Consider the following 14886-nt stretch of genomic DNA (forward strand, 5'->3'; position numbering starts at 1 on the left):
GGAACAAACGGAAGGGGGAGAAAAGGATTTACATTTACTACACATCATGCCTTGTCTTGGCTAAAAATAATTAAACATTGTAAAATGTCGATTGATCCGATTCCGATCTAAATAACGTTTAAAGCTTTGTGCTCGCATGTTGAAAGTATTTCCGCAGCATGAACAAAATAACGCGTGCAAAGGAACAGCGAGCTGTAGATAGGAACAAAAGATTTTTTTAACTATAACCATGATACTAAATAGAAAAGATGTACCAAATAAACCAAATTAGCACACTTAGTACCTACGTTAAACATGACAAACATAATTTATGTAAAATACACCCTCGTGGCAGCGGGCAGCAGCCAATCATGGTCCCTTCAGACCAAACAGTAACACATTTGGCCGTATAGACCGTGGAAATGCCTCTAATTCGTCACTTACAAACTCACATCAGAACCCTGAAAAACTGGGTAGTGATTAGGATTAGTAGCTGTTTTGCCATAACTGCTGGGACTGCTTAGCTGGTTGGTTTTGTGAACCACCCAAGTTTGCTTCCCTAGGATGCTGATGCTGCTGCTGCTGAGGTTCCAAAGAAACGCCAGCCTGAGACTGGTAGAAATTAGGGTATCCAAGGGATCCAAAATTCTGTGAAGGCTGCTGCTGTCTTTGCCGAAATCCACCTTGTTGATTCTGTTCCGGCAAGTTGAAATACATGCTGGGAGGAAGTGCAGACACTGATCGTGATCCAGGTCCATGAGGCCACATTACAGAGTTCTCATTCTGGCAGATAAAAATAAATAAATAAATAAAAGAGAAACAACCAGTTCAGCTTCACCAGAAAAAAAGTGACACAAAATGAACCACGTGTCACATCATCTATATTGTCATGTGTAAACAGCCTTCAAATGCAAGTTAACAGAATTTCATTTTATTAACATGTTTTATTTGAGAGCCGACTGTACCTGTTGTAGTGACATCATATGACTGTTGTCCTTAAACTGGGAATTTATAACATCATCATATCCAATGGTTGTTCCAGTAGGAGCAGTAGGGGGGTTCAAAGGAAAATTTCCTCCAGGAACGTTTGTTGAACTTCCAAACCCATATCCAGGTGGAATAGCAGTAGACTGAGTCATACTGACAGAAACACCATTTTTATATTGAGGAAGCAATGCTGCCAGAGACTGGGGGTATGTGCTATTTCCAGCAAAGCCCTGCTGAAAAGCCGATGGCATATACGTATAGCTCTGAGGCAAGATAGGATAGCTAATCATATTAGCAAAATGTCCCATCGGAAGAGAAGGTTGAGAATACGGATGCACAGCCACATGTTGAGGGAGCCCAGGTCCGGTAGCAACATTGCCACCAGGCAGCGTCTGTGGATTGGGTTGAGGTGCAGAAATGCCACCTGATCTTAGAGCCTGCACATTGACGGGAAAATTATCGAAAACCAGATTTCAGTTTCCATCTTTCCCAGAACAATAACTTCAGGATCTCAGAAATCATAAAAACAAATCTATAACAATGCAGAATACACCCACAAGGCCATGACCATAAGATGTGTCAACTTTAACCAATGTACAAATAACTGATGTTGTAATAGCTGTGGACATGTGAAATTTATGGTATAACATACCTTCGAATATGTGGTTAATGTTAAATGTAATGGAATAGTTCTGCAGCAATTGAATATTAGCGGGTGTACGCAGCGCAGTTTGGATTGGTTTTGAAGAAAAATCAATCCATCCAAAGTATATAATTTGTTGCGGTTTGGATTGGATCGGTTTGATTTTATTTTTAAATATATCATAAGCCAGAATGCTTAGTTTCACTTTCACCACGCATTTTAAAGGTTGCTGATATAAAACTTTATACTCTATAAGCCATATTACTATGTTTCATTCATACAAATCATCTCCCAGCTTGTATACGAAGAAACTTAAATTAGGAAGAATAGAAGGTTCACCTCTGACATTGATAAGGAAGGACCGCCAATTGAAGAAGTGATGTTGCCATATTTTGCATGCATTGATTGTGTTGCTGAAGGGAAAGGTGAGTATGGACTATCCTCCCTTGCAGTTTGAACTGTTGAAGCCAACAGAGAACTGGGCAAAGAATTTGTATACGCCTGCTATAATATCAAAAAGAACTTTAGAGCTGGAAAGCAGAACCACTGGATAACTTTACACAGATTCACAATCCCATCAACGAACACAAAATTACAATAACAAGACTTCCCACACTATCTGGGAGTTGCTATATAGATCAAATGGCGTTTCTGTTTTTCTTCAGAATAAGTTATTTAGATTCTAGGTATTAAATTGGTGTATCTTACAGTTTTTTTTTTTTTTTTTGGCCTTCCTCTACTGCTATCTGTTGGTACAAGATGTCAAGATCATATTTTAATGTATAACTGATCCATTGATATTGAAAATTATTTATACAATTCGATCCAATGCTCTACTCTCAACGAAAGGTTTGCAAGATTACAGGGTTGATATATTCTCCAAGGAGTGGACAAAGGCACAGTATTGGCCATCCAAGTTTAAACACTACAAATTTTTTGTCAACCATTTTAAAACCTACTCTAGTTCATTGGAGTTCTAAAATAATATCCAGACATCAAATCAATTCAATCTACATAACCAACATATAACAAGTATTACCATTACATTAGAGAAGGGACCTAGGTTTTGCATCGGCAAGCTTGTCTGCGGTTGAGGGAATGGGACCTCTGGTTGTTGTGCGGTTTCATAATTAAATCCATGCGAGGATGAAGGAAATGAATATTGATTCTCCTGAGCAGCTTCAGGGGGTTGAGGTTTTAAAGCCTCTTGGGAAACAGATGCTTGTTCATATGTTTCAACATTCACACCATTTCCATGAACTAAATTTTCACCTGAGGTAGTAGCAAGATGCTCATCCCTGTAATACTCTGGATTTCTGGGAGGAAAAATATCCACAAGAAACTATGAATGGCTAGAATATTGCAGTTCGAAACAACGTAGACCGTCATATAAGAAACATACCTAGTTTCTAAGGATCCAATGGCTGAAACATCTGCCGGTGCAGATGCATCGTCCAAGTTACTTTTGAAGGGCCCAGATGCATATGAGGCAGGTCCCGAAAGGGAAGCATTGTTCGCAGGCCCAAAACTTCCTAAGCTCAGATTCAAGCATTCTGGAGTATGGAGCTGCAGGTGATCTGGAATTACTAAAGAAGGATTGTCCTCATCTGGTTCCGTTGCACTGTTGTCTCTCTGTAAATTTAGCTGCCCCATGTTTGCAGTTACTGATGAAATACCATCTTCGGCTGAAAGAAAGAAATTTAATAATTATGGCTAGAGTATGGACATCAGCGCATCTCTAATATACATTTAAAAAACAACTAAGACTCTTGTATTAGGAGTGATTCGCTTCATGAACCAAGTCTAACAAACAATTATAAGTGTCTTGGTGTGTCCTTGTACAAGCAACAATTACATCGAAAAACAGATATACCTCCTGTGTTATCTTCTGACGTACTTTTAGCAGAAATAGAAGCAGATTCAGTATTGTCTGCATTCTCAACAGAACCATCATCAGCTACATGTTCTTCTAGGTGAGTCCTCTGGTGCCAATTAGCTTCACCATCATATTCTGAATTTACTTGTGGATCAACAGCAGTAGATACACTAATATCTTGTTGGTTCTCCATACGAGGCCATTCATCATCCTGTGGTACGCTAGCATAGCCTTGATCAGTATTTGTCTCTGAAATCTTGGAAGCATGGCCTTGAAATGATTGGGAATTATAATCCAATGGTGCTGGAGGGGCCACAGCATTTTGATGATGACCACTGTGGAGAGAAGAGTTATGCATAGGCACCTTGGTCTGTGGTCTACCCATCTTAACAATGTCAGCCATTGAAAGTTGACCAGCATTCCGCACCCATGGAGATTGCAATCCACCCTGTTGTGATGACGATGATACTGCATCACCCATTCCTAATGCAGATGTTTTATTTTCAGTAGTCACAGAATCACTGCAACAATTTTAAACATAAGTTAAATGTTGTAAGTGGGAACTGGAACTCCACCTCAGCTAAAGCAGTAATACCCGCATAACTAGGCAACTAGCTGTTTCTGTTTATAGGAAGTATGAAGGAAAAGCTACCTGTAGGATGGTAGTTGCCTGTTCCCATTATTCCCCAACAAACCGGGTGCAGAGCCTCCATAAGCAGGAGTTCCATTTCCCTTCTTGTATACAGGTTTTCCCAGCAGACCAGCATCTAATATCCAAAAATAGCACAGAAAATGTAAGCCATAACAAGAAAACCAGCTTAAGATAAATAATACAAACTCCAGACTCCAGAGCAATGATTTAACAAAAAAACATATTGGTCCAAAGACTAGTAAGAAAGAAAAAGGGCATCATTGGCTTACCACTACTGCTGAACTGGTTTGTGCCACTACGTCCACCATGGCGATCTGTGCCAGTCCTAGCACCACCACGATTCGACGTGTTATTTGTCCCACTAGGCCTGTAATCAGCTGGGTCCTTACTCTGAAATAAGTGCAAAACAGGATGGCAGCGGTTAGCAGAAGCAACTGGGTAAGTTAAACTAACCCTTCAAATCCGCTTATCAAAACTAGCATACGACTAATTTATAAGCCTACACGCATAACATGGTAAAAGCATCATACAACATATACAATAATAGCAGGCAAACACACACTCATAGATGAAAAGCCAGAATTCACAAACACAGAATCAACTTTGAGCAGCAGAAACAATATGCAGACTTCCGACATAAAACGCACCTCTTTTTTCTTCTCTCGTTTGCTCTTCACCTCATGAAAAGTATCTACAGTACACAATTCATAAACATATTAGCAGGAAAAAAAATGATCACCGAACTACTGCACTATCTAAATATATCAACAAGAAGAGCCAATTCATGTCACGTGCAGGTCACATGCCACGCAATCCCCTATTGAACCGAATAATCACAGAAACTCCATAGTGTTTGAGAAAGGAAAACGACTTTCAGTTCAGTTCAGTTAGTTTCGGTTCGAACCTTGTGAGAGGAGGCGAGTAACAGCTTCGTCAGGGTCCATGTTGCAGTCGCGGAGGGTGGCGTAGATCTCGTGGTCGGGGAAGTTGGAAACGATCTCCTTCACGCTCTGAACAATCTTCCTACACGACGCCGGCACCGGAACCGGCGTCGTGGTCGTCGTCCCCTTGCCGCTCATCTCTGTCTGTATGTGTCTCTGATCAGAGTTTGGGTGGCTTTGAAGGAACGCCGCCCCAATAAGGGGTCGCCTGAGATTCTAGGGTTCCGCTGAGCGCGCCAAGAGTTTCTCTTTCTCTTTCTGTCGCCGAGCTTAGGTTTGCAGTGAAAGCAAAAGCGAAAAACTCCTTACCACTCTCCCCCGACTCCTTTTCTTCTCTCCCTGTCACCAAATTTTCTATTTTTTTTTTTATAAAAAATTGTGGATATTTCGAATTTTATTATTTGTATATTAAAAATTGTCACTAAAATAAATCATCATATACTTTTTATATAAATAATTAAAAATATATAATTTAATTTGTTTTTAGTATATATTTCATATTTTAAGTAATAATTAATTTTAATATACACTTAATATAATTTTTATTTTATAATTAAATCTTACATGTACATCTATGTAATTGAATAATTATATATTAATTTAGATGTATTAAGTTCAACAACTGTATTTTTTATTTAATCAGGTTTATGTGTTAAAATAATTTTTAAAAATAATTTTAAAAATTAGTTATTTTTATTAATATATTTCTGGCAAGGATACTCTTTTCAAGTTATACATCAGTCTTATGTTAATTCAGAGCACCTGACAGTTCGAACTGAACTGGGAGTATCCTCGTGAACTCGGACCCAAGCGTGGTACCTACAAAATGGTCTCCGACGCTCAAGTAAGTGAAAAATCACTTAGAAAAATGAGTGTATGATCAGTGAGTTGTTGTTGAATGATCTACTAGCCCTAGCCAACCTTATTCTCGTTTTATAGATTGGTTGGTGCTAAATGAGTCATCGGTTTGAGCTGAGATCTTTGTGGCTAACTTTGGGACGAGATTATAGGGAGTGATTTGTTAGGATAGAGTCATTTATTTTCGTATGTGGGTTGACATGCCGAGGTATAATGCGGTTCATCCGATGTTATAGGGATATCGTACATAGCCCCCAAGCTTGACTTGGAAAACGTAGTTTTAGCAAGTTTAGCTTACCTTGTGTGGTTATACCTCGGTGTTTAATGGCAAGTGTGTAGCCCCAAGCTCAACGCGCGTTGCTACTACTTCAAGCTTGGGTTTTATGATTATTATTTAGATACGTAACGGGTTTAAAAAAGAAAAGATAGGTTTTGAATAATTATTTACCTTGTTGACTGGGCTGCAATAATTTTGGTTGGCCGATTGGGATACAGGCTGTTTGCATTGGCCATGTGAACAGTTTCAGTTGTTAACTTCTCACTAAATTAGTGGATTGTAATTAAATATTTTTGCCGTTTTCTCATTGGGAAGAAACACAACGCACGACTCAAGCCACTTTTGCTTAAGTGGAAAAGGACATATCTTCGAAAGGTTTGTCTTCTCCCCTTCTTGTCCCTTTCTTTGTCTCAGTTTCTTTTGAAAAAATGGTTAAAGAAAAGGAAAAAGACAAGGTCAAAGTAGTTGAAGTAAATAAGCAGAAACCCTACCATTGGGTTTACATTGATGTGAAAACTCGAGCGTCGTCGTATTACGAATTTGTGATGTCGAGTCGCTTCGTGAGCTGAAAGCTCTGAAGCTTGTTAGGGAGGGGTCGGGGGTTTGCATTGAACTTCTCCCTTGTATTAGTGAGGAGAGAGTCTGCGAAAGGAGGCGAGATTGGAGATATTTATATATGTATATTCCTTACTTTACTGAGTTGCATGTGAAATTCTCCTTTTCTGACTTTGAATGCAAAGTCTTAACTCAACTTAATTGTGTCCCGTCGTAGTTGCACCCTAATTCCTGGGCATTTCTGCATGCGTATGAATGTTTGATGGATTTTCTCAAGTTTTCCTGTTCTCTGAATGTTTTCTTTTCTTATTTCAATCGAAAGGGGTGCGGAAGGGCCTTTGGGTTTTTTTCAGTAGTGTTTCGAGGGTTACCTGAAACTGTAGGTCGACCTCGGACGAGATCTTCTGTATCGGTCTAAGATGATGTGTCCGGCTGGTAGGTGGCGGCCGGAGTCGTCGTGTCCGACTTGTTGGACTGTCTGCACTGCTGATTCTTAGTCTCCGGAGGGTGGGGGTACCTGCAAGAGACTCCGATGCCTAAGTTAGCATGGGTATTTGACGATTGGATTTTTGACGGTTTAGAATTTCACTAATGAAATCTCGTTGTAAAGTATAGTTTCTAAACCAATCACTAATCCTTTCATACAAAAAGTTGTTTGTCACAAGTACAAACCCCTAAAATTTATAAACCGAAGTATTTAAACCTCGGGTCGTTCTCCCTAGGACTTACAATGAAGTGTCTTGTTATTGGTTATGAGTTATTTTGGGGTTTTGGGATAAGGAGCATGAAAAGTAAATGGCAATGAAAATAAACTAACAACTATAAAAGGCTCTTGGCAAGGTGTGAGAACTAGAAATCCTATCCTAGTTATCCTTCTCAATTGTGATGAGAATTGTTCATTGCTACCACTTAGTTAACCCTTACTAATTAAAGGAAAGTCAAGTGGATGAATTGACTTGAGCCACAAGGCCTAGCCAACTCCCAAGGAAAGACTAGCTTTAATGCACTCCAAACCAATTAGCAATCTCTCCAATTATCAATCAACAAAGGAATTAGATAACTCAAGTGTCACTAATTACTCTACCTAAGCCAAGAGGATCAAAATCTACACTAAAATCCAACCAAGCATTTCATCAAACACTTGGAAGGCACAAAAGAAAAGTATAGTCAATCACAACAAGAATGAATTCTAACTACAATTGAATGTAAAGAATTAACAACAACAATCAAGGAAATCACAATTATCATGAATTACCTCAAATTGCATTATTAAAAGAAAACCAAGGAACAACAATATATCCAAAACAAAAATGAAGAATTACAATTATTAAAGTACACATCTAGAAAGAGGAAGAGGAGGAGATTAAGAATTGGTAAATGAAAAGTGAATCAAAGTATGAGTTTAAACCTAGATCTAATAAGAGAGATTAACCTAAACCTAATCCTAATCCTAGAGAGAAGAGAGAGCTTCTCTCTCTAGAAACTAACTACTAAGCTAAACTAAACTAATTGGTAACTAACATCTAAAGTGATCAATTTGATGATTCATGATTCATGCCTCCTCCTTAATCCTTCATCCTTTTATTCCTTTCCCTTAGCAATTTGGCGCCAAAAATGGGTTCAGAAACCCTCTCAAATCGCCAGGCACGTGTTGCATTAATGAGGTCATGTGCTAGCATTGGCGCGTGCGCGCATGGTACGCGTGCGCGTCCCTGGTCGATTCTGCAATGTGCGCGCGAGCGCCTTGTGTGCGTGCGCGTGCGTGGCTGACTTTTTATGCTTCTCTCCACTTGTATGCTTCCTTCCTTGCTTCCTTTGATCCATGCCTAGCCTATTTCAACCCTGAAATTACTAGCAAACACATCAAGGCATCGTATGGAATCAAACAGAAATTAGAATTCACCAAAATAAGGCTTAAAAAGCATGTTTCTACACTTAAGCACAATCATGGAAGAGATAACAAAACCATGCTAATTCTTAGGCTAAATGTGACAAAAGGTTATCAAAATGTTCTAAATTCAAGGCAAAACAAACCGTCAAATTGGGGTTTGTCAGTATTAAACAGGTTTTATGTAGAATCAGAGTATGAGTTATACCTGGGTGCTCCAGTGTATTTATAGTAGCGTGGGCTGACCTTTCTGATAAGATAAGTTAGTTATCCTATCTTATCTTATCTTATCTTGAGTGAAGTCAGCTTATCTTCAAGGGAACCGCCTTTATCTCTGTGGGCTGGGATTGCCTTTGGATTCTGGGTCGTGTTCCTCTATTTGGGCCCTTCTATTGGGCTTTGCTGTCGATTTGGCCGAGTTCTTCGTAAAGAAGTTGGTCCGCTTGACCTGAACAGGTCGGTCGCTTTGCTACTGAACATCCCGGTCCGGACAGCTCGACCCTGGGTATGAACAGTGCCCCTGCTTGAGGTCGGTCTTCTTTTTGAGGTCGAGTTCTTGACTTTGGTCCTTCTTTAGTGAAGCCGAACTCAAGCATTTTGTCGATTTCCTTGCAGCAGCTTTTTTGAATGTAGAACGTTTTCCTCTAAAAGCGCGCCCTTTTATATTAGCGCTTTGTCCTGGGGAACGTGTGAGGATTTAATGCCCTAATTAATTAGCTTTAATTGCCCCGTTTTTTCCTTTGGCTCTTTATTTTGATTTTTGAATAGTCAGAGACGGTTTCTCTTCTTTGCTCTTTCGTAACTTCTTCATCATTTTCTCCGTTATTCTCGTTCTCTGTTTTTCGCCTTCACTTCTTCTTTTCTTTCGTGGCGGCGTTGCCTGGCGATTATCGGGATGACTTACATCTTTTCCTTTGAAGCTTTCTCTTCTCCAGGTGAGTTCCATTCGCATTTTCTTTTCTCTTTCGCTGCTTTTGGCTTTTTTGTGATTAAGTTGCGATTTTGCTTTGAGGGAAGTTTGGACCTTTCTGCTTCTACTTGTGCCTTGGTTGTAGTCGTAATGCGTGTTCTGAGTCTTTTTCGCCTTTCCTATTGCTTTGATGTGTTTTAGGGCTTTCTACATGTTATTTCTTGTTTGTGCTTTTGATGATAACGCATTTGATTCTTGGAAAAAGGGGGCTGGTGTCTTTGATGATTTTGGTATGCTCGGTGTTGGTACTTGCCTTTTACTTGGTTTCGAAAAAAGTTTGCACCTTTCCTCTTGACCGTTTTTACTAAACTGTAGAAATAGCGCTTTCTTCTGATAAACCGTATGAGAGCGATCCTTTTTGTATTTTCGCTTTCTTTTTTGTTTTTCTTTCTGAGAGATACTGGTCTGCGAGTTGTGGATTTTTTCTGGAAACTTTGCCTGATTATTGCCTCCAAAGGATGCCCCAAGATTTTGGTTTGAGTCTTGGGGTTTTCCTTTTCTGTGTGATCTTCCTGCATCGTGTTGAGTTGTTTTTCCCTTGTCCGAGATGTTTTTAGTAATCCCCTTTTCTTTCTTTACTTTGTAGGATTTAGTTGGCCTCATGTCTTCTCGCAATAACATTGTAGAGATGTCTTCCAGAGTTCCCGAGGGGATGTCCGATTGGCTGGACTCCCTTGTTTTGTTGTGTGTTTCTATTGTGGATGTTGAATTTTGCACAGAGCTGAGGAAGCGCCATAGGATTTGTGCTAATGGTTCCTGCGAGGGTGATTATGAGCTTGTTGCTCCTGATTCTGATGATAGAGTCTGTTTTCCGACTTCCGTCGAGGGGGAGCGTCCCTCTTTCTATGCTTATGAATACTTTTTCAGCCAATTGAACGTTACTTTCCCTTTTACCGCTTTTGAAACTGATTTGTTGTGGTCTTGCAACATTGCCCCATCTCAGCTGCATCCAAACTCTTGGGGTTTTATCAAAATATTTCAGCTTCTTTGTCAGGAGTTGGATATAACACCTTCCGAGACTCTTTTCCTTTATCTTTTTGTCTCGGCCAAACCTGGGGGTTCCTCTAAAAAGAAAGCTTCCTGGGTTTCTTTTAGGTCGGCCCAGGGGCATAAAGTCTTTGCTATGTATGATGAGTCGTTTAAAGATTTTAAGAACTACTTCTTCCGAGTCCATGCCATTGAGGAGGTTCGCCCCTTTTTTCTTGATGAAAATGATGAACCTGCTTTTCCTCTGGAGTGGCAAAAGAATGTAAGAGTGCCACGCTACACGTGGGAAATGCTTAGTGAGGTTGAGCGGGCCTTTGTAGTCGTTCTTGAAGATTTGTGGGGGAAGCCGCCCCACCTGGACACGAAGAGATTTTTGAGTGATCCATCGTTGGTTCGGGCTGCTTTGGGTATTGTCTGATTTATTTTTATACTTGCTCCCGAGCTTTGTTTCTCCTGTGTTGTAACAATTCTTTTGTTTTTTGTGTTTTTCAGAGATGTCGAAGAATAATGATTCTATGAGAGCCTATAAGAAGGCGAAGAAGGCGACCGCAGCACTAAACCTCTCGGCCAAAGCGGCTGGAGAGGGATCTTCCCAGCCTCTGGTTAAACCTCCTATACCGAGTTCTCCTGGGCCGAGGAGAGCAATTCCTACTCCTCGGGTCCGTCAGGTTGATCCTCCACAATCTTCCGTTGCGGCTCCTGGTCCCCATCCTAGTAAGAAGCAAAGGACAGGTGAACCTTTCAATCTTGACGCTCCTGACTTTGATGCAGTTGAGTTTGTAGATCAACAAGTCGGTCCTTATGGTGTTCTTCCTATGGACGACGCGTCGATTCTTCATCATTTTGATTACATCACTCGTAGTGGTATCAAGTTGGCGCATATGGGGGCGGCCCTATATCGAACTGCTCAAAGTCTCCCTCTTCATGCCACTAAAGCTTTTATGGAGGAGGCCAAACAGGAGTTTGATCGGATGAGGATTTGAAAGGGGAGCTTGAAGTAAGGGTGGCCAGGTTGGAGAAAGATTTAGAGAATGAGAAGGCTATATCTACTTCCTTGGCTGGCTCTCTGAAACTGGCTGAGGACACGGCTATGCGGCACAAGGATAGTTATTTGACATCTTACCGGGAGGTGTTGCGCCTAAGAGAAGAATTGGAGAATGCTCGGGAGAATTACTCCGAACTTCAAGGTCACCTTGTTGGCAGTGTAACTGCTACCTATGAAAATCTGAAGGCACAAGTTCGGGTTATTGCTCCCGAGGCTGATCTGAGCCTCTTCAGTTTGGAGAACGTTGTCAGGGATGGCAAGGTTGTCCCTGATGACGAGGATGAGGATGATGTCGATCCTCCCCCTATAGCTTCTACCAAGGTGTCGACTCCTGCTGTCCCTGCCGAGGTTGGTCCTTCTGTTTCTGATCCCGACTGCCAGATTCTGAATCGGGATGACGGTACGGTAGATGCCGTTCCTCTCCAGACTCGGCCTCCGTCTCCTGATGCTGCTAAAAAGTCTTCTGATTCTTAGCTTTTTATATTTATTCTGGACATGTGGTTGGCCCGGCCTGTGGGCTTTATTAAACTCTTTACGTTTTGCTGACACTTTCCTTTTGCTCGCCTTAGCAACTTTTGTTTTTTTATAAAAAACAAATGGTAGCATGCTTTAACTTCTTTGTGGTAGGTTTTGGTTGCCTCCGAGGCTTTTTGACCTTGTGGATTTTATCTTTTGTGCTGGACTTAGTATTTCTTTTTTCGTAAATGTTGGAGCCCTACAGCTTAACCACTTTTTTGGACTGCTTTTGTATTTTGAATTTTGAATCCTTTGTGGTTGTTGTTAGGTAGATCTAACTTGATTTTTGGTTCGTTCTTCGCTTGATTTGTGACCTGATTCCTTCAAGTTGGTCTCCGAGTTGTTTTCGCAGTCCATTTCCAAGTTATTTTTGCAATCTCTTTCCTGGATCTTTGTCAAATCTCTTTCTGGTACTACTTTGATAACTGTTAGTAGTAGTAAGAGTCCGACTTGGCGTATCGGTCTCCTTTAAGTTATTTGTAGTCCTCTTTCTTGGATCTTTGTCCGATCTCTTTCAGGGACTACTTTGATAACTTTTAGTGGTAGTAGGAGTCCGACTTGGTTATATCGGTCTCCTTTAAGTTATTTATAGTCCTCTTTCTTGGATCTTTGTCAGATCTCTTTCAGGGACTACTTTGATAACTTTTAGTGGTAGTAGGAGTCCGACTTGGTTATATCGGTCTCCTTTAAGTTATTTATAGTCCTCTTTCTTGGATCTTTGTCAGATCTCTTTCAGGGACTACTTTGATAACTTTTAGTTTTGGGCTGACTTTGTCGTATTGAGCCCTTTTAAGTTAAAGTAATCCTCTTTAATAGGGTTGGCCAGACCTCTTTTCAGGGTTTACTTATAACTTGGATTGACTTGGTCCGACTTGGCAACGTCGGCCAGTCTTTAAAGTTATTATTTTAGCGATCCGTAAGACCTCGTCAGGTTCTTTTTAAGATTGCTTTCGATAACTTCTTGCATTATTCTGTGTTCATCTTTGCCGATTTGTAGAAAGTGGTTGTCATCTCTAGATCGTCTTTTGGGTGAATCGCGTTTTCACCTTTATCGGACGATTTGTCTTTATTGTGTTCGTACAGTGAAATTGTTTTTCACTTTATGTCGATCTGTCGCTTTATAATCGGACGATGAATACTTCAGATTAATGTGTCTTGAAATCTTTGTAGAATATCTCAAAAATATTTTATTTAAAAGAAAAGGTAGAAATATATACATATGGGATCGTCTGAGTCTCAATCTTGGTGCCTCATTAAAAAACCTTTTCAGGAAAAAGAGTGCATCCAATGATGAGATCTTTTATATACTTTTTTCTAACTGTAGTACCTTCTAAGGTTGCAGGCATGCCATGACCTGGGAAGCTCCCGTCCATCGAGTTCGGACAGTCTGTAGTAGCCCTTTCCAAGCACTTCTATAACTCGGTAGGGTCCTTTCCAGTTTGCTGCTAGCTTCCCTTCTCCTGGTCGAGTTGTTCCGATATCATTTCGGATTAGGATGAGATCATTTTCTATGAAACTTCTCGGCACCACCTTTTGATTATATCTAGAAGCCATTCGGCGTTTTAGAGCTTCTTCCCTGATTCGAGCTCTTTCTTGGGTTTCGGGTAACAAGTCGAGCTCTTCTCTCTGAAGTTGGAAGTTCGCTCCTTCATTGTAGTGAACTACTCTTGGCGATCCTTCCTCGATTTCTACTGGAATCATTGCTTCTGTTCCGTATGCTAATCGGAAGGGGGATTCCTTCGTGGTTGAATGTGGAGTTATTCGATATGCCCATAGGACCTGTGGCAGCTCTTCTGCCCAGGCTCCCTTTGCATTTTGTAATCTCCATTTTAGTCCAGCCAATATGACTTTGTTAGCCGCTTCGGCCTGTCCATTGGCTTGTGGATGCTCGACGGAGGTGTACTGGTGCTTTATATTCAGGTCGGCTACTAGTTTTCTGAAGCCTGCATCTGTGAATTGAGTGCCATTGTCTGTAGTTATTGAATATGGAATCCCGAATTTTGTGACGATGTTTCTATATAAGAATTTCCGACTTCTTTGAGCGGTGGCATTTGCTAGGGGTTTTGCTTCGATCCACTTTGTAAAGTAATCTACGCCCACTATGAGAAATTTAACTTGTCCTGACCCCTGTGGGAAGGGGCCGAGAAGGTCAAGTCCCCATTTTGCGAACGGCCAAGGTGAAGTCACGTTGATGAGCTCTTCTGGTGGGGCGATGTGAAAGTTGGCATGTTTTTGACATGGTGGACATGTCTTTACAAATTCTGTGGTTTCTTTTTGTAAAGTTGGCCAATAGAATCCTGCCCGGAGTACTTTTTTGGTGAGAGCTCGCGCTCCGAGATGATTACCACAAATGCCGCTATGTATTTCTTCTAGCACTTCCTTTGTGTTGGAGGTCGGTACGCATTTTAGTAAAGGTATTGAGATTCCTCTTTTGTATAGGATGTTGTTTATGATGGTGTAGTACTGTGCCTCCCTTTTTAACTTCTTTGCCTCCTTTTCTTCTGCGGGGAGTGTTCCTTCTTTGAGGTAGTTGATTATGGGGGTCATCCATCCTTGGTCCTGACTTGTTATGGCCAGGACTTATTCCTCTTCCGAGATTGATGGGTTTTGCAACATTTCCTGGATGAGGCTTCTATTGTTGCCCCCTGGTTTGGTGCTGGCTAGTTTTGAGAGTGCATCAGCTCGGGCATTTCGTTCGCGGGGTATGTGGCA

The 14886-nt window shown here is 40.8% G+C and overlaps 1 protein-coding gene across 6 annotated transcripts; it reads right to left on the minus strand.

Moving 5' to 3' along the window:
- Positions 1-201: 201 nt before the first annotated feature.
- Positions 202-5485, minus strand: LOC107638788 (uncharacterized). Of its 6 annotated transcripts, none has more exons than XM_016342178.3 (10): positions 5042-5485; positions 4785-4828; positions 4407-4527; positions 4138-4252; positions 3483-4006; positions 3012-3294; positions 2649-2925; positions 1949-2110; positions 945-1403; positions 202-762 (listed from the first exon to the last, which is right to left on the minus strand). In XM_016342178.3, exons 1-10 carry the CDS (start codon positions 5214-5216, stop codon positions 466-468), a joined length of 2457 nt encoding a protein of 818 aa, XP_016197664.1. In that variant the 5' UTR covers positions 5217-5485; the 3' UTR covers positions 202-465. The 6 variants fall into 6 exon arrangements, with proteins under 6 accessions (XP_016197664.1, XP_016197663.1, XP_088339245.1 ...); XM_016342177.3 differs by having other exon boundaries at positions 1949-2113; positions 5042-5462; XM_088483119.1 differs by having other exon boundaries at positions 2655-2925; positions 5042-5427.
- Between the last annotated feature and the right edge of the window lie 9401 nt (positions 5486-14886).

The sequence above is a fragment of the Arachis ipaensis genome, chromosome B4 (genome assembly GCF_059453495.1).
Source record: "Arachis ipaensis isolate K30076 ecotype BB chromosome B4, ASM5945349v1, whole genome shotgun sequence".
Classification (NCBI taxonomy): Eukaryota; Viridiplantae; Streptophyta; class Magnoliopsida; order Fabales; family Fabaceae; genus Arachis; species Arachis ipaensis.